General features: G+C 39.9%; 1 protein-coding gene across 1 annotated transcript in view; it reads right to left on the bottom strand.

Moving 5' to 3' along the window:
- The window catches only part of TRPM3 (transient receptor potential cation channel subfamily M member 3), a 293,999-nt gene that overhangs the window by 53,802 nt on the left and 219,611 nt on the right, over positions 1 to 20,586 (bottom strand). Inside the window, exons 9-12 of the mRNA XM_075726277.1 lie at positions 15,151 to 15,223; positions 7,038 to 7,138; positions 5,055 to 5,189; positions 2,354 to 2,404 (exon numbers count right to left, since the gene is read on the bottom strand). Coding sequence (XP_075582392.1) covers positions 2,354 to 2,404; positions 5,055 to 5,189; positions 7,038 to 7,138; positions 15,151 to 15,223 — 360 coding nt within the window. The remainder of the gene's footprint in view (positions 1 to 2,353; positions 2,405 to 5,054; positions 5,190 to 7,037; positions 7,139 to 15,150; positions 15,224 to 20,586) is intronic.

Here is a 20,586-nt window from a genome sequence, read left to right as displayed (position 1 = left end):
ATGTGGCTTCTGTTGTTCAAATTCTTTGCTTTATTAAGCAGGCATGGTGGTCTTTCAAACAAAAACAACGCCTCCCAGTGACTCATACAGCTTTGTAATACAATAGTAGTAAATTAAATAATGCTTCTGTGATTTGTAACCATCCGTTTTCTACCTGAGAATTCTATATATCTGCAATGATGCAGATATAAATTACTTTTTATAGCATACACCCTTTAAATAATGCAGGTTTTAAAATTGGGATGTATGCATAAAAAGCACAGGGTATGCTCATCCTTTAAGTGTTGTCTCAAGGTGACATACTACATTTTTTGTATTTATATTTTGTGATAATATAAATTAGGTTAGGTATCTGGCATCAATATACATACAAACTCAGAAAACTAGCATCAGCAGTGTGGTCTGGTTTTCATGCATGGTGTGCCACTTAACTGTCAAATAGTGATGTCCATTAAGAAGTTATTTCCAAGGAGGTGTTTTCATTTAAACTGTTGTCAGATCTGCTGACTGATTTACAGCTTGGTTGACTGGTAAGGGATCCGCTCAGACAGCAGGGCTATGGTAAGCTGTCACTTTTCCCTGAGTGAACCGTGGTTGTTCCTCATCACTGACAAAATGAGAAATACACTCCAGAGATGCAGTTTTGTGATGAAGGTGCTAGAGGGCTGCACCAGACTGTTTTTAAAGCCCTTAACTACATTCTAATAAGAGTATACATTGACTTCATGTAGTGGGAATTACTTGAGACTTTAGATATGGACAGAGGAAAGAAAGATAAATTTATAGAAAAATGACCATCACCTAACATTTAGCAATCACTGTGGAACAAATAATGTCATTAAATAGAGTTCAGGTTTATTTAATGTTGATGTCTATCAATATATACCTATAAGTACTGATCTTCTTTGCCTATTTTGATGCCTTTTTTCAAGAGCTCCTTTACTCCTTTAAAAATACATCTTTTGTTAGGAACTCAGAAAAAGATATTAATATTATTTAGTCACTCAACATAAAAATTTCTATGCCTTTGAAGGATGACTTGGAAAGGTGATGCTGGGGGAGAGAAGGAGTTTGAAATGGAATATATTTTAAAAGAAGACAGATGATGCTTGTTTCAAAGTCTTATAGGCATGTAAATAACTCCATATTTAATTAAAAAAAATATTCTGGTAACTTGGGCTTCAAGAGAAGTAGCCAGTCTAAATGCACTCTAGCTTTACTCTGCTCCATTCAACGGGATTTGTGCATAAGAACAGTTTCAGTTTCTTCTGTAGGCATTTCACACTTTCCAATGGTCACTTGATATGCTATATATTTGAACAATGATGATGCCATGTAACACACTAACCAAAGAAAGCCACGAGAACCTGCCAAAGCATAACCACTGATTATTCTCTAGCATTAATTTAACAGAAAGATGTTATATGAAGCATTGCCACTCCCCTCCCCTAGTTGCCTTTGGTTCTGCTCAGCTGTCAGTGACAGTAGAAACCACCAAAACCTGTGCTCTTACAAAAAAACCTCCAGTCCTTTTTCAATCTTCCATCTAGTCCCATGTACGGAAGCCTCCTTTGTCTCTTTGTATGCTACCCTTGAGGTCTGACTTATGTAATGTGCAAGGCTGTAATCTGTACATGCATTGGGACAATATTCAAGCTGATGAGTTCAGCTGCAGACTCAATCTCCTTACTTGATCCATATGTTTAGAGGATAAGGGATTTTCATTCATTGCTGCTGCTGTAACACTTTTAATCCTGAACACATTGCTAAAGGTATTTGGTATCTCCTTCCTGTCACTATACCTTTCTGTGTTTCTGTCCTGCCCTTCTAATGGCTCTTTATAATTCAAGATACTTGACATGAACTTGATAAGGGAGCAGGGGAAAGTTGTACTACTTCTTTTTGTACATTTCTGCTGAGGACAATGGCTACAATATATCACACAACACAGAACGAGGAACTGTTTCAACAAACTAGGATCCAGCACAAGGATAAGGACTATTTTACAGGCTCAGAAGTAAACTAGCAACATGGAAATTAGCTTTGACAATAGTTGCAGGTATGGAAAAATACAGATAACAGCATAAATCCACATGGTATATAAGAGCCTACAGTTATGCTAGCAGAAGCACTATTACCCAAGCATCTAGAACCACGAGAAAGCAAGCCAAATAACTTGCTAATTGTGCTTTGTATGCAAAAAGTTAATATTCAGTACACACAAACAGGACATTCTGTAATGGCAGGGGAAGGAGAAGGCTCTGACTGAAAGCTCATGCAAAACGGAGATTGTATCTAGCTACAAAAAGCGATCATAGCATTATCTCCAACCTACCGTCTATTGGACTCTTACCTTTTTGACGTCCCTGACTAGATGATACAGAGTGTTGGATGGGCCATGTCTCTGCAAAGGACAAATAAAGAAGAATAAACCAGTTTTGTATTGTCCAAAGACCTGCAAGGTGTAAACGCTGAAATGGCTTTTTCACCTCAGTAGTTTAAAAATCAGGCAACTGAGAGCACTTCAGTTATACAGTGTTATCAATTTAAAAAAAAAAAAAATCAATTACAAGAACATTGTTTCACCTGACTTCTCTTTTGTACAAAACCCTTCAGTAAGAAAACCGCAAGAACTGCCATACTGGTTGAAAACTAAGGTCCTGTATACCAGATTAGGCTCCTGGCTAACGCAAAGCAGGAGCCCAGCACAACATGCACAGCCTCTGGGAGAGAGTGAAAGGAAAACAGCTGCTTAAGCGTCAGCCTTCCTGCACTCAGGATCTCCACTTCCACGTTTGGTGGCTCAGAGAGCCCCTGAGCCTGACATTGCATCTAGGCTGTCTTGTCTGAAAGCCACTATCAGCATGCACCGTCTGAGAATTTGTCCAGTCTTCTTCTGACTCCACCTGGCATGCAAGACACTCTGCAGCAGAATCCCACAATTTGAATTATGTGTTATGTGGAGAAGTACTTTATTTTCTGTTGTGGTTTTGACTGTTGCTGATACTTTAAGAGACTTTTATGGGAGGTTTACTTGGCTGTAACTGATGATAGATGAGACCACTGCATATGTGCAGAGTCAGTGTGCATATATACACTGCTCTGCATTTGCCAACACTTTATTTTATGTAACCCCATCACTGAGTATGATGAGACTTTTATGTGATTCTTCATATGCTCCTTCAGATTTGCGTACCCTGAGTGGTGCTAAATCACCTGCAAAAATTGTCCCTTCAGTAGTTACTATTTTTCAGATCATCTCTAAACAGGCTGAACAGCAGTGGTCCCAGGACAGGGTCTTGGTTGACCTTGGTCATAACGTCTTTTTGTGGTGAGAACAGACCAGGTATTCCTACTCTCTGTTTTCTATCCTTCACCTAGTTTTCAAACCACAAGTGCCCCTTATCTTCTATGCCATGACAGCTAAGTTTCTTTAATAACCTCTGAGGTTTTCAAATGCTGTCTAACAGGTTTTGCAAAAACAGGTGGACAAAGTGCAACATCCTTATTCTCCTGCATGTCAACTTCAGAAATGGTAATAGGTTTCTAAGGCTTAACATTTTCCCACAGAAGCCGGGTAAACTCTTTCTTGACATAAAATTGATCGCCTTGTCCATTAATTCTATTCTTTATTGTATTTTTACAAATTTTCCATGGCAGAAGTCAGATTCACGGGTTTGTAGCTTCCCAGGTCACTCTCAGGGCTCATGGTGAAATGTGGTATTTTTTAACTGGCCTTGTAATTTTTTTGGTACTAAGGCTATTATGGATGCATTAGGTCATATATCATAATTGGTAGCTTAGGCATTTCACAGCCTGGGTCTTTTGGAACCCTTGCATGAATAATTTATGGTGATTTCTGTAGCTCACAATCAATTTGTTCCAAAAGGCTTTCTTTTAGCTGTAGAACTGAAGACTTTCCTCAGACTTACTCCCATAAAAACTGGCTTGGGTACAAGAACTGCAATGCTTAACTTTGTAGCAAGAAAGCTCATAGGCTTTCTGTTCTTAATACACAGACCCTAGTTGATAGGCAAAGTTTAAGCTGATCAAAGAACAGATGGGAATCTGTCTCAAGGGTGGCATGGATACCTGTTTCTCTATATTTTGAACAAATTTAGTGAATTATTTTAATATTTGATATTTTTGAAAGACTGACTTCTGGTCACCATCAGTGTGAAACATCTCTGGATAACAGCCCAGTCTGGCAGCTTATGATGGCAGGGCTTTGAAAAGTACTGGCATAAAAAAACTTTTTGAAAAGGGCTATGCACTATATCACAACCTCTCTTCAGCAGACTGAAGTAGCAATCCTAAGAACTAGACAATGCTTTAAGATTTTTTCCATACCACTTAAGCAATTTGAACTTATTGGTTTGTCTTGGTAGGCAATAATGATGTGAGTGCTGGAATGTGTTTTGCAGTTGAGAACTCAGAAGCAATTTGAACCTGTGCAGTTTTATGTTCATGTTAAGGGCAAAGATATAAAACTTGCAAACAGGCTTTTAAAAGTCAAAACTATTGTTTTTGGAACATTTGGTGGGACATGGGGAAGTCCTTCTCTGTAGCAGACCTCCTGAAATAATCAGATTTCATCTTTAAATGCAGACTATTATCCCAAGAAGTTTGCTCCTATTTGCTTTCTAGTGGCTGAGCTTGATTAACAGCTGCAAGATTTTTCTGAAACCATAAGGGCTTATACTGTCAGGAGTCATGTATCACCATCCTACAGGTCCTAACTTGCCAGTTACTGTCTTCCAGCCAGTGCCATCTGCCTAAATATGAGGTCTATCATACTGGAATTACAATGACCAGAAATCAGCCGGTACTGTGTGGGCTTAATCCAGTCTTATAAAATCCGTACAGCATATTAGGTAGGCAAGACAGAGCACATTCCATTAAATGAGAAAGAAAGCTAAGAGACAATGTGGACTTCTAACATGGAAAATTTCCACAGCAGGTGTTGGCTGCCTTGTGCATCATCATGTTGTAATAAAAGTGGGAGCTAGAACAATGAACAGAGAGATAGAAAATTTGCCTTAGGTTGGCCCTACCGTATTGTACAATTCCTCTAGCCGGGAGATGGTGAGAAAACGATGCATGCTTACTCCATTTTCTATGAGTAATTTCACAAAATCCACTCTGTCCAACACCAGTGCATCCAGCATTGCTTGCTCAAGGGAGCCCACCTGCAAAGCAAGCGATTAATTCAGGCCTGGGCACTGCAGGCTGTATCCGGCTGGCCTGGTCACCCTGGCACAAGTGGGGAATCCTGACAAAATTCCGAGAGTTACTCTGCTAAGCTTAAAATGGGGTAATCACAGTTTTAGTCTATATTGGTTTCTCTGATTCAGGGCAGCATTTCAAAAATGAGTGTCAGAATGTTAAGATTAATGTACTCCAAGAAATCCAGATCAGTACCAAGGAACTGGAACCCAGGAATTATTTCTTTCTTTCCTGACAAACATTTTATTTATATTGGGTATATTTGTTATATGCACACATACTAACTTTAATTCTGTCTTTACTAGCTTTTTCCTCTGTTTGTAGTGTGGAAACTCAGGGAAACTTTGACACCCAGGAAGCAGAAACAGCTTCACAATTAGCATTTCTCTGGAGGGCGAAATGCAAGAGGTCTTCTTATGCAAAACCTCTTTTCTATCTCTTGCAGGTTGCAGGGAGTTAGAAGGATGAGAAATTATCTCATACTTCCAGCCTTTAGCTTGAAAAATGATTGCAGCTTGCAGCATTTATACAATTTTTTGCTATGATGTGGTGATGGAGCAATAACAATAAGGACAGTTTAGTACCATTAATATCCTTCCTATGTTTTGATGCATACTTATGCCCAATATTGAAGGCAAGATAAATAGTCCTGTTCATTCCATAACTGAAAAGGCAAGGATTTCTGAAACTAGCTTTAAGGGGCAGCAAGTTCCAGAAAATAAATTTAAAGCAAAGACATTTAAACAGAAGCTTTTTTTTTTGTTATAATTTTTCCATGGGGAGTTTTTTAAGTGCTCATGTAATGATAGCATGTGAAATTTTCGTGGCAGTGACAAAACAAGTGTCACAGTAATGAATATTGTGATCCAATTAAACCTTCCAAATGAAGATATGGTGGGCTTTAAGGAGCTACAGGTAGAGACAGAGTCCTGTTTTTTCTTGGGTGACTTCTACCACTGTAAAAACTGCAGCACAAGTTGGGAATCGACTACTCCTCCTCTGCCCCACACAGCATTCAATAACCTCTGTATTTACAGCTCTCCCACTCCTGCAGAGGAGCTCTGCCCACCGTGCCCCCCAGGGGAACACTGCTGGCCAGGGAGCCTGTCCCCACAGCTGGCAGCTGGAGCATAGGATGGGGCAGACGTGAAGCAGGCAGATTGATGCAGAGCAGCACTGGGACAAAATTAACACCAGCAACACCAGCTCAGATTTGGAGACACAGCACTTCTGTGGTAACATCGATGATCAGCCCTCGTGGTCCACTTGATGACCTCCAACGTTTGTACGGCACATTTTTGATGTCCGGTCATCATCAAATTATGTATTTGTATACAAAAGCATATTGCTTGAAGAGCAAAAAGAAATTTTGCCTTTCCTTTAATTTATAGCTTAACATTGTAACATGGCTGTAAACCAATACTTGTTTTTCTTAGCTTGCAAATCATTGCTTGATAGTATAAAATCCCTGCTCACTGCAGGGGATTGGGCTCGATGATCTCTCAAGGTCCCTTCCAACCCAAAGCATTCTATGATTCTATGATAAATGTGTTGCTTCCTGTTTACTTAAAGGTGTGGTCTCTCAGTGTTAAGGCATCGCTAGATGTCACCATTTCCTTGAGCAAGCGGACATATTAACATCTTCGCAACCATGCCTGCCTTCAGTAGCTGTGCATGGCAACTTTGTGTTTGGCTGGCAGCATGACTCAGTACATTTTAAACTGTTAAAACCACTGCCACCAACAGAATGGATTTAATGTTCCGTAGGGTTTAAAGTGTTTTCAGTAGAAGATGCTGTAGATATACTGTACCGGCCACTGTTGCCCATAAATAAAGATCTGACTGCGGGCGATGTCTACTCTGTTCCAGGCTAATGCTAGGCTCAGCTGGTCGGGAGCAGATGCGTTAGCTCCTGTGTATACAGACAGGGGTGCAGGGAAGAGGAAGAAAAAAGAAACAAGACATACTTTAGACTCAGTCAACAGACCACCATGGTAATTGCTCTTTGTCAAAAGTCTCACAGATGTCCATGTAATGTCTGCAGCTGATCTCATATAACAAAGCCAAACCTTCCATTGTCCCTGTAGTAAAATACTGGTTCTCAAATCTGAATCTGTGGTCCTCAGATTGTCTCATAATTATTTCTTCACATCCCCCTTGAAAAGTACAGTACGTACATGTGATATCGGCAGATGCAACTTGTGGTGGAATGAACTGGTTTCCCTCCTCTCAGATGGGAAGCAAGAGCAGAAGCCAGGAGGGATACTGATACAGCTGCAGGAATATGCACACACACATATGCACGTGAGCGCACACATATACACGCACACGTGCATCCAGCAATTACAAACCAGTTCAACTCACACAGACCCCGCTGACTTCAATATTCCTGCATTTTATGCACATCTTTGATGCATTCCCACTTGATAAGGTGGGGATCCTGTACAAGCATAAGAATTTCTCCTCTATTTGTACTGAGGGGTCTTGGAGGGACAAATTTCCCTTTAAACATGCAATATTCACCTAAGAAAGCCTGCTATAAAGCAGGTGTTGAGGTATAATATATCCAAATTAAATAAAAAACTATGCAGATGATAAGATGGGTTTGGAGCTGCTTGGTTTTTTGGAAAGGAGGGTTATGTTTTTCCCTGTAGTTTTAATGGATGCTGTGGGACACTCCTGCCCTGCTGTGCTTTTTTAATATTTCACTAAGGATTTCATGGTTATTAGCTGATTTGTAATAATAAAACAGTGTCACAGGGAGAACTGGCCCAAATGAACTGATCAACCAAATAAGTAAAGGATTCTTTGACTTTTAACTACATAACTGCTTGCAGTCATTAGGTGATTGTATAAAGGCTCATTTTTAAAGGCCTCATTCCTCCACTATTTTCTTGTCTGTATTAATTCTTATACTGATATCATTGAGTGAGGACAAACAAAAACTTTTCATTACTTCAAAGCATTTTTGTCCCCATTTCAGTACTATTCAAAATCACACACTGTTCCAGCTGAATGTGGACTCTGAAATTGGAGGCACAGAAAACATAAAGCATAACACACTGGCCACTGAAATTCTCTGTGAAGGATCAGTTCAAGACACCTTTGGGAAGCTTAGACTACAGTTTAATTTCATAACTCTCAACTTTGCAGTCAGTTCTCTGCCATGAAACTTTGCCAAATACTCTGCAATATCTACAGCAATTATTTGGGAGATGGTGGACTGTAGATCATCCATATCACTTTCATTTTATTACAGAAATGAGCTCTCATAAAAAGGTAGGTGATGTAGGAGCAGAACAATAGAAAGAAATGAAGAAGAGAAGAAAAAACAGTGAAAACAGTATAAGACCTTTCTGTGACTAAGAAGTAACAGGAACACTCCTTTGTGTAAGACACAGCTTCTCATTGCTATACAGTATGACACAGACAAAAGGTCTCACAAGACACCTCGTGCAGGAGGTCAACGATACCTGAACCTTTCTGAGTTTCTTACACAAGCCACATGCAACATTCAGGAACAGAAAATATTTACCTTTGGGAAGGGCAAAAATGTCTCTACAGCTTTATTTATAAAAACAGAGAAAAACTACCCACAGTGGGTATGATAGTGCAAATTAAGTACAGAGAACAATTAATGTTCTCTCCCTTTATGAAGGAAACAGCAGATACTCTCAAAACGTCATTGAATCTCCTCCTTTCCATCCATGTACCTGCAGGAGAAGCAAGAGCTTTGACAGGTGCTCAGGCAAGCTGCCTGGTGAGCAGTGGAGGAGGCACATGGGTGAACTCCACAACCCAGGGGCAGCGATGGCAATCCCACAGCCTGGCACCATTTTGCGCCTGTGATGGCGGAGCTCCACCTCCTGAGTTTCCTAAACTGACTGCAGCCTACAGCCTGGATAGCCAGGGGTGCAGCCTGGTTAGAAATCATTTTGGATCAAGAGTGGATCAGGTGGACTTGGGGAAGGAATTGGGCTACTTACACTGCCCCCATTTCAGCCAAAACTCAAGCCAAATCATAGATGCTCCAGGGGAACACCATCTGACCCCCAGCAGGGAGCCTTCCCCAGTTTGTACCGAGTGACCTTTCTGGTACATTTGATCATGTGAAAGAGCAACTGGCATAGGGCATGATGCAGTGGCTGCATCTCCAGAAAGGCCCCCAAGTCCAACAGTTCATCAGAATTTTTCTTTGAGCATGCTTATTGCTCCAAATACAGAGCAGAGGGGAAAGCAGGCCATGGTCCAGTCTCTGTTCTTCCCACCCTCCTCCATGATGTTTAAGGCTGCCATCAGTGGCCAAGTTTTCCTGTGGGTGCACGTGCAGTCCCAGAGATGATGAGAGCACTCATCACTACTCGGTGCTTGTTACCATAACGGTTCATTTCATCGTTTTGCAGAGTGCTGCAGGTATTTGGCAGTTGAAGGAAATGTATAGTTTCTCAAGGGGTTTTTGTGCTTCAGGTCCAAACCAGTCCATCAGCTAGGGTGTAGACTGGGCAGTACAGGTCTTCATGCTGGGGTTCTGGTGCACATGGTGGGATGGCTGCTCCCAGAGTGAGGTTTGTGCTGGAAAGCCCTTGCACCCTTCTCTTCTTTCCTGTCTTCCCTATGTGGTTTTCAGCTGAATGTGGATTACACTGGTGTTACATAAGAGAAGAAGGAAAATAAAAACTATAAAAGCTGTTTCTATAGAGCAGCATATGGCCTGTGGATGCCGCTTAATCAGTTTTATTCCAGGATGGACTGATGACCTTTGACTCAAATGAAAAAGAAAGTATTCAGGCTATTTCAGGTGGAATTCTATCCAGTATTAAGAAGTAAAAATAATTCCACTAATATAAGAAAAACTCCCTAGAACAAATGTGAGGTGGCCTTTCTTAAGATACTGTCTCCTTTCAGTCATTTCCTTGACTGCATTTGGTGCCACAGAGCATGGATTTGACTCAGTAAGAAGAATCCAAAAAGTGACCTCTCTGAGGACTCATCTTGCTCATCAGTGTCACTGTAATGTACCCAAATCAAAGCCAAAGGATATCTGGGAAATCAAAAAATAAGGTAGAGGTAATAACCTACTGCTCTCATCAACTCAATACAGGGATCACACTGGAACCATTTCTTACACCCTTAACACTGTCAGGGGTGAGAAATTAGCATTTCCTCTCTGTACATTTCTGTTTCATCCTGTCTCATGGAAAGATTCACTGCTTAGTTGTGTTATATTATTTGAATTACCATAGTATACTTACTGCTTCAAATAGTGTTTTAGGCAAAATGACTAATGCCTATGTAATATTTAGTCAGTATGCTGGTATCTGGCTGAACATGTAAGTTCCTCAAAAGAATGTTTTCAGACAATATGACTAATGTCTGCAGTGGGACTCTTCCTTCCATTCATGTGCTCCTAGAAGAAAAGCTGCATTTGGGATATAATCCATTGATTTGGCAGTATTTTATTTCAGTCTAGATATTGCTGGATATAGATAGACAATGCAAGGATGGTGCAAAGGTGAATGAACACGAAGGATCTGGGATGGCTGTTAGTTCCTGCAGGTGTTAACTTTATGCTTTTAGGTGGCCATCCAGGAGTGCTTGGGTATGTTGCATAGATTCGTCTGGTAAAAAGTCAGGTGGTCTATCCAATATCTTGGACCAAAAATGCAATACTCCTTGATGACAAAGCCTGGGACCTTAAACTTGACTTTGTATCCTAGGTGAGCCAGGGTACACATCAGACAATAAGTATTGTGCCCTTGCCAGATCCCAGATTACTGAAGAGGTGGACTACAGGCTTTTATATACTGGCTAAAATTTGCTGTGATCAATGTAAACCTCTAAAGGATTTTCCTGGGATAGTCTATGATACTCAGTGCTCAGGAATCTGGGAAGGTGAAATAACACAAAACTGATCTGTCTAGACAGAAATAGTTGTTGGAGACTCATTTCCACAGTGCTTCTAAGCATGTCAGAGTCCTCTCTGAATCATCATTTAAAGAAAAGAATTAAATTAGGGAAAATAGCAATCCAAATTAACTTTCTGTTCTGCATCTCAGCAGGTCTTATGTTGTCTTCTGTTTCAGCAGCTTGTTGGTGAAAAGGCTGCATTTCCACTGCATTTGCTACAAGATTCTTCCTGGCATTTAGCAAATCAATTGACAATAACAAAGCTGATAGCAACAACTGATAACGGCACTAACCAGATATCTGGCCTAACTCTGACATCTTCTGCGTCAGTGATTTCATGGTTGGCAGACCATCACGCTGTCTTCCAAGACCATCTGATACTACATGATTGCTGTTCAGTGAGCATGAATCATGACTTATTCACAGGCTGAAAGGTATGCAGAGACATCAGATCTGCATTAGCCTAACATGGCTTATCTCAAGAGGGTTACATGGCAGTAATATTACAATATGCATATACCACACGGCACCTCTTTCCCAGTGCTAACTATTGCACTGGGAAGGCTTCTGGAGCGCCAGCTGAAACATGACTCATGCTGCTAGTATGCTCCAGACATTGCAACAGCTTTGTGAACTAGGCTCTTTGATGCCACTTCAAAACAATTATATTTTAGAACATCTCCATATGCTGTCTTTAACTTCCCTGTCATATGCCTTCTGCTCAATTAACAGCTGCAGAAGGACAAAATCCGTTACTGTTTGAGTTCCAACTGTTCAAGTTAAGAGAGCACCAACAGTTAAACTGTATCAATAAACTTACTTGTTACAAATTCATGCAACTGGAAACTTACTTCCCACATTTGCATGTCTCTCGAAATTAAAAAAAAAAAAGGAATTCACAAGCCATATGCTGTTGTGACATCCATGCAATGTAAATTGATAACCAGTTTGGATGCCATTCCCTAGTTTATTGGAGATCACTTCCAAGATAGATAGATCTGCTGACAAGATTAAACAAGTGACTCATGAAAACAAACAAGGAAATAATCTCTCATATTCAGTGCGGGCTTTGGGGCCTGCGGAATATCCCATCCAGGAGAGTTCTTGCATTGGCAGTGTGCCTGATGCGGGTTTAAAAAGAGACTAGCTCATTGTAAAATTTTACACAGCAAGCAGGAAATGATACTTCATGTTTTCCAATCCTTGTCCTCTTCCTACTCCCTGAACAAATCACTGACATGAGGATGGGATTGGTAATTAGCTGGTATGTGCCTTGAATACTGGCTAGCAAGAACTGCAAAATCGTCATCAGTGAGACTGAGAAAAAGTATCCAATAATCACTCACCAGTCCCATATTTTTCTCTGCCCCTTTTCACACAGTGCTGAAGAGGTGAAAGCCATTAATTTCTGAATCTAAACTTATGAATGTCAAGACAATTCAGACCCAGTCTTCAAATCCGCTTGCTTGTAAATCAATACACAAATGGTTCAGCACTGCTACCTTAGATTTCTTGATCTAATTAAAACCCCAACTATCCATCAGCCTGATGGGGTAGGTACATTTACAGAAAGGCAGTATTTCTTTCAGGGTGGGCCAGAACCTTTATACAAAGACATGGTATCAGTGAGGACAACTGACTTGCCTGAGACAAGAGCAGTGAAGATGAGGTGTAAGTTTTAGTTCCTCTGGCTCTTGAGCAAGACACAAGTGCTGCTGCCATCAGCAAATCACCAAATCCAGAGTGTCAGGTATGCATGAAAGGAGATGTCAAAATTACTTATACAGACCCAAGCAACTTCTGAGCTAACAGAAGTTCACTGAGATGCCTTGCACTACTATTATTAAGAGGGAAGGTAATTTTATTTTACTAAGAAGACAAGAGGACCAATTAGGCACTTGTAAAATGGATATTCCAGATCAGAGAGGACTACTCATATACCCACACTGCAACCATAGTACAGCTGGTCATGTAAATACTTCAAAAGAACTTTCCAAACAGAAAACAATCCCTCCCAGGCCTATGATTTATTCTCTTCAGCTGCCAGGAGGCAGCTTTCACAGTGGTAAAAGACTCCAGAAACCTATGTTGGGATTCAGACCTTGAAAATATACCTAGAAAAAGTGGAATCACAACTTTAAGACAATCTGTATCTTACTAAGAGAAATCAAGAGCAGTAGTTTCAGTGATTGGCTTAAGAACAAATGTGAAGAGAATACACTTTATATTGAGTATAATGAAGGATCCAGTTATATTTAAGATAAAAATTAAATCTGCAATTAAAATATTTCCTAAGGATAGAAGAGAGGAATTTGGTGATGTAAGCAGTTCTTGTTCCTTGGTTTGAATTAATTTATTTTTCCTTTCTTCACCTTGATTTATATTGTTTCTGTGTGAAAATGTCCAAAATGCCTTGAGATTTAATTATGCAGATGGCTAAAACTTGTTACCTCAGGGTAGCAGCAAAATAGTCATGTTACCTGCAGGACAAACAACTGGTATCTTGATTAAAATGAGCAAAAGAAGTAGAGAAAGCAATTCTACAGAAGCCTAAAGAAACAAAAGCTACTGGAAAAAAAGAATTCCAGCTCATTTCCTTGGCTTGTACCTATCATCTTGCAATCATACTTTTGAAGTGGCCAGTGCTTGTTTACTCCTCCTGTTCAGACATTTGTTTTAAATGTTTGAAGTAACATTTTTGAAATGGGATTAATAATTGTGCAAAAGGTAAAATACTATTTTGCTTGGTTAGGTAAAAGTTACTCAGGCCATCTCCCTTTTCTCTTTATACTGCTTTTGTGAGCTTGCACAGGAAGAACCTGAGAAGAAAACTGAGCCCTGGAACAAGCCAGAATAATTCCCATTACCTTTTGAATACCCAGTAAATCTATTAAATTTTTGGTATGACTCAAATTGAGGTCTGCCACATGGTACTGTGTACCCTCTTATTCAGGTGTGGGGGTGGCAATAGCATGATGACAACTGCTAAAGAGCCTCGTGAAGCATAACTTTCCCCAGTCATTTTTGGAAGTCCATTCCCTAATGTTTCTCAGATCTCTTTGAAATTGTTTGGTATGTCTTATTCTCTGTTTTTAAAATCAATATGACCTGCTACATAGTATGAAACAGTCCAGACAGCAACAAGATGACCATGGTGATTGATACATGCAATTTGTGAATATTCCATTTGGGGAAATACTATATAAATGGAGGGCTAGAACCTCCCAGCCCTTGCTTAGGTGAGTTATCCTTCATCAGGTAAGTACATGTGCTTCAGAGCCTTTAAAATCTCACCTGTTTCTGTATTTGCAAGCAGATATTAAATTACCTGACAATACTATATTTTGAAGGGAGCCAAGCTAAATGGTGCAATGTCCGCAAGACCAGGGTACATAATGAACTGTAGCAACAGCAGATTTATTGCAAGACAATCTTTTAAGAGCATAAGTGTAACATGTAATAACTTAGAAAGATTTAACGACCTGCGAAGTTTAAGATTAAAACCCCTACCACCCCAATAACTGAGTTCTTAGCTCTACCAGTGGAGCCTGGAAGGAATCCCACAGAGTTCCCAGGCTTGCCTAGGCTGACTACAGATAACATTTTACTTTGACAATAGTGCCAGTTTTATCTGAAGGGAGATAACCTCCTTCCGGATGTTCTATTAGCCACCAAGGCAATCTAAGTCTAGAGAAGTTCTTTGGCTGTCTTCTTTTGAGTACTAATCTTCTCAAGTAATCGGTGGGGGGTCACCACTGCTGTTGCTTGTGATGCATTAGTGATTGTGGGTGGAGAATAAAAATTCAGAAAGGAAAAACAGTAGCTATTTAAACATTAAAGAAAGAGCTGGATTTGTATAAAGCAGTTAGAGCAAAAAGTATACTTCAATTTAACGGTATAAATTTACCATCTGGATTCTGTAGATATTGTCAATAAATGCAGGTTTCAGCACAGCAGAGACACAGAGTTAATCCATTCGGACAGATACAGACTCACTGTGGAGTGAAACTCCATTACCTTTTAGTAATGCTGTCAGGATAGCTAAATCAATATCCTGGTGTCCTTCTGATCCCATGCGAAATACTGTGATCTGAAATGTTAAAAGACAATAACATTATTGAAACCAGGGTAATTTTTTAAAAAAGAAATTAAATCAGGGCAGCATCCTTTGGATCTCAAAATGTCCTGATGGCTACAAGATGATCTTACTTCATACATTTTATGAGAAGCTTATTAGGTAGGATTAACACCCAGTATTTTTTGTGAGATAAAATTTGCTAAAGATAGAAATTGTATTAATGAGCATATGGAAGAAAAGTCTACTTATAGGGTGAAATTAGAGGTGAAGGAATGTTCTTGTATTATAGTAACATTAGATTTAGAGTTCCTAATACATTACTAGGAGGAATTAGGTATATTATAGGTTGTGGATGTAATTTATGGCATACAGCACTGAATAAATATTTTTGACCAAAATTAGCAACGTATTCAACTTCATGATTTTATATAGCAGAAAGTTAGATAAATAATCTAAGAATTAGGCTTCTAACAGGTCCAGAAACATCTTTAGCCATGTGTTGTCGGTGACCTATCAGTAGAAGAGATAAGCTTTGAGGCAGTGTGGTGAGACACACAATTCATAAAGAATAAGAATAAATATACTGAGTCTGTTCTTTCAAGTCAGTTTCACTCTTGGTTAAGACTGCACTGAAACATATAGAAGTGTAAATCCCCTCCTTTTGTTGCCATGGCAATAGCTGCTCTTAGGCCTCTGCTTCTTGTGAAGCAACTGAGACTGCAGCTTTTTATTAGTGCCTTTCCTTTACTAATGAAACCTATGTCATCATTTCGATCTGAATACCTGTTATCTGTTTTTCTTTTTTCTTTTGTCAGTATAGACAGCCTCAAAAGTTTTTTTAATTAAGTGACACCTTTAATTAGGAATTATGTAAGCACATTTTACACTCATATTCAGCAGCACATATCGTCCCTACATTCCTAGATTCCTATGTATACAGTATGACTGAACTGCAGCAGCATCTGGGGTAGAGGTCAGCAAACATCAGGGCACAAAGAACAGTGTACTGTGATGGGGCAAGGAGATATACAAAGTGGTCAAGACTAAGACAACACTTTGGTGACAAGCTTCAATTTGCCAGCTGAAATAGCCCTGCAGTGTATAACCCAAGAAATCCAGTGTAGCCTTCCTGCAGCACCTATTCTACCTTCACTTGACCCTAGAGCTCTAGGGGGTTCAAAGGGAGGTAAGAGACTTTGGCATCAGTGACAGTAGTACAGAATGTTAGAGACTGAAAAGGCAAACTGGATGAAGTAACAGGAAACTAGCTTAGCTCAATTAGTCAACTGATTCAGATTATTATTACTATTATTATTATTATTATTATCATTATTATTATAAAACAATTAATGTGAGAAAGCATTTATGTTAGTTGTTCTCCCCAGCTAAAGTAGGCTGTTTTCAAATTAGACTTAGTTTGACCTTTCAAAGTGTTCCTGAGACAAAGCATAAATACTGCAAATGATACTTTAATGATCTATTTTCTCTCTCCCCCTGGAATCTACAGATTTTTCTGGCAAACCACTTGATGTCTATCCCCATACTGCAACTTTAGAATAGAATAGAATAGAACAGAACAGAACAGAATAGTTTAATTCCAGTTGGAAGGGACCTACAATGATCATCAGGCAGTTCAACTGCCTGACCACTTCAGGGCTGACCAAAAGTTAAAGCCTATTATTAAAAGCATTGTCCTAATGCCTCTTAAATACTGACAAGCACGGGGCATCGAACACCTCTGTAGGAAGTCTGTTCCAGTGTTTGACCACCCTCTCGGTGAAGAAATGTTTCCTGATGTTTTCCTAATGTTTTTCTTAGCTCTTCAATGACTGGCAAGGAAGTTTTCCCTGCAGTACAGGCAGCCTGCTCTTCACTGACCTGTAAAGCACAAGTAATGTGGGTAGAAATACACACTTCTATGTATGTCTCATCTCAAAACACAATAAAAATACGAGCTGATGACATCAGCCCCTCTACTGTACATGCTCATGACGCTCTTCCCATGCCACAGATGATGAACTGTGCCACAGAGGCTAGCAGCCAGGCAGATGGGTCAGAAAATGGAAGGAAGAGAAAGCCTTACACAGTGGGAAAGAGGAACATCTCCCTTCTCATGGGCAGCTCTGGCAGGTGTTAACAATAAGTGGGCGAATACAGTGTTGCAACATAACAGTCTGATCATAACGTCCTCACAATGCTTTGCAATTTCCTACATAATTCTTGCAGCAACAGGCATCTTCATAGCACTGGAGGGAAGCATGGCAGCCTGTGAAGCTGACCAGCTAATGCTGGGAATGTCTTGCCTACGTCACTGTGCTTGGTAGTACCACCACACAGTAAAATGCCCTTCTTTAATGCCAAAGGTGAAGCAGTCTGTACATTGGGGACTGAAAATACTGAACAACAGGAGTTCAGCGGAAAAAAAAGTATATCTCAAACTCAACACATGCTCAGTGAACTCCCAGATTAATTAAAAGGCATCATATAAATTGCAAGCAGTGGAGAGCTTATCACCACAGGAAAACCAAGGGAAGAACTTTGCATGTAGCGGACCACATATAACCCTAAATTTCCAACTTCTTCTTCACCCTTCTTCCCTGCATGCCTCAGAAAAATAAACCCACTTCAGCAGAACAAATTGCTGCTGTATTAAAAATAAAATAGAACTATGTAATTTAGTTACATTAGAAAAAAAAGGCTGTCTTTTCACAGTAGCTGTTACTTTATTATTATTTTTAAGAGGTCTAGCATAATTCAAGTAGTAAAATAAAGATAAAGAAGATAAATAATAGGGAAAAAAGATGGAAATGGAAAGATTGGTCAGACTCATACCAGAATTATTATAATTTTGGGGGTCATGCCCAAAACTGAACTAGAATTTTAGACAGAACCAAGGCAAAATATCATGATACATCATTTCAAAAAACTGCGATTTTAGTAGCTCGAAGACTCAGCTGATACTGTGGACTTTTGCCTGTTCTGAAGGCACAAAGTCTTTTAGGATGGCAAAAGGATATGTTCAGCCTCTCCTACGGTTTAGGTTAACCTTAACTATCCATACTTACATAGCTGCTTTCTTTCTGTGATAGATGCACTCCTCCTCTTTGAACTAACTGAATTTTGGTCCTGCCAGATGCTCAGCAAGTAGGCAGATGCTCAGCAAAGTTAATCTTATTGTGTAAGGCTATCAGTGAGAACTCAGCACCAAACCCCCCAAAAATGGTTTGGCTGGAGACTGGGCTGATAAGTGGCCAAAACTGCATTAACACAGCAGAAAATCTGACTACAAATCAACTACTTTACACTATAAATATCTGCAGCTATCAGGGCCCATTGACCTTTCCCTCCATAGCAGCTGGCTGCGCAGCAGTCATCTCCCCTTGGGTAGGGATGCCTCTCAAGGTTATCCCTCAAGGCCAAGAGATCCTTTACCTGACACCAGACATTGATGGATTGGTAAGTGGTGTTTTTTGCATGCAATTAACATTTAAGATAGATATAGTAAGTGACAGTCTTTGTATCCCATACTAACTTCAAGTGTAGTAAATAGTAGAGTATTGACTGCCAATCCATCTGTACTTACTAAATATTTTATATACCTATTACTGATTAGAACTCAATAAAGTAACTACTAGATCAGATCTGTTTGAGTGATGTCTGACTCTTCTGCAACACTCTCCTGCCACAGGTCCTGAAGGTGATTTTGGACAACCTGGAGCACCTTACTACTCTTACTCATGCAGGTTTTTTTGAGTAACTTTTCACAGCTAGTCATCTTTTGAACTGTTGCCTCCCAGCCTGGTGGAACAGCTTTTTATCAATCTGGACCTCGTAGGCAGGTCTTCCCTGTTGTGGTTTCCCATGGCTTTGGGAAGATCAATTATTTCTTCTTTCCACTGCCCTAAAGCTTGACCAATGTTTTTGTTTATTCTGAAGTCGAGGATTTAAAATAGGACTGCACTGTAATTAGGCAAGGAGCCAACTTTGTCACACCATTGATAAAATCTTAGTCCTGATCTGCAGCATTCTCAGGTATCATTTGTTCTCCTTGTATCTTTGCCAGATGTGTTGGTTGCTTTCACTATTGGATGTCAGGGGTATTTGAGGATAGTGACATTTGCTTTTAAATGGCTAAAAGAAAAAATTTCAGCACTCATAGCTCTGCAGAATGAATTTTGGAAGATGAGGATGAGGCTTAAAGCTGCAGCATGCTGGCTGCTGAACCATTTGCATCATCATCACTTCTACTTTATTTGGCAAAGCCAGATTATTATCAAACCACATAGCTGCAGCTTTTGTTCTCTCTCAGTAACTATTTATGATCCTAGGACAAGGCAGTGGGACTGGAGGAATATCACTGCTATGTTTTGAGTCCCAGATTAGCAGCCTGTGAGGAACCCTGAGCATCTTGAGCAGACCTGTATTGCTTATCCAATGTAGCTTTATGTTAGGCTGCTGTTGTGCTTGAATAATTCATTAATGAAGAGGGCTGCACTTTCCCCCTGCCTTTTCTTGCAACTTCTACTGGAAATGCATCCCCAAATGCTTCCCCTTTGTTTTTTCTTGTCACATTTGAATATGGATAAAAAAAGAAAATAAACAAGCTTCGTAAAACACTGAGAGAAGCAGAAGAACACACACTTTGTTGTTGGATGAGATCCTAGAGTCTTGTGCTAAAGAATCTCTTGAACTTTCCAGAAAGAGGGTATGAATTTTGTTTTTGCATTTTATGAGTACAGTTTTGAGGAGACAGCAATTGTTCCTAAAATGTGGACTTACTTCTTTACTTATACAGCCTTTGTAGTTTTTCCAGCATCCTTTAATTTTTCTAGTCAGAGGCATGAGGAAATAGGGTGTCATGGCTTAACCCCAGCAGGCAACTAAGCACCATGCAGCCGCTCACTCACCCTCTCCATCCCAGTGGGATGGGGGAGAGAATGGGAAGGGTAAAAGTAAGAAAACTCATGGGTTGAGATAAGAACAGTTTAATAATGGAAATATAATAATAATAATAATAATAATAATAATAATAATGATGATGATGATGATGATGATGATGATGATGATGATGATGATGATGATGATGATGAAAAGGGGAACAAGGAGAGAGAGAGAAGCAAAACCCAGGAAAAACAAGAGATGTAACTGCTCATCACCCACCCATTGGCACCCAGCCAGACTCCGAGCAGTGATCACTGCCCCCTGGCCCACTCCTCCCAGTTTATATACTGAGTATGACGCCATATTGTATGGAATAGCCCTTTGGTCAGTTTGGATCAACTGACTTGGCTGTGCCCCCTCCCAGTTTCTTGTGCGCCTGGCAGAGCATGGGAAGCTGAAAAAGTCCTTGACTAGCATAAGCAGTACTTAGCAAC

This window comes from Pelecanus crispus, chromosome Z (genome assembly GCF_030463565.1).
Source record: "Pelecanus crispus isolate bPelCri1 chromosome Z, bPelCri1.pri, whole genome shotgun sequence".
NCBI lineage: Eukaryota > Metazoa > Chordata > Aves > Pelecaniformes > Pelecanidae > Pelecanus > Pelecanus crispus.
The sequence above is the reverse complement of the archived record's forward strand: the minus strand, read 5'-3'. Positions and strand labels throughout refer to the sequence as shown.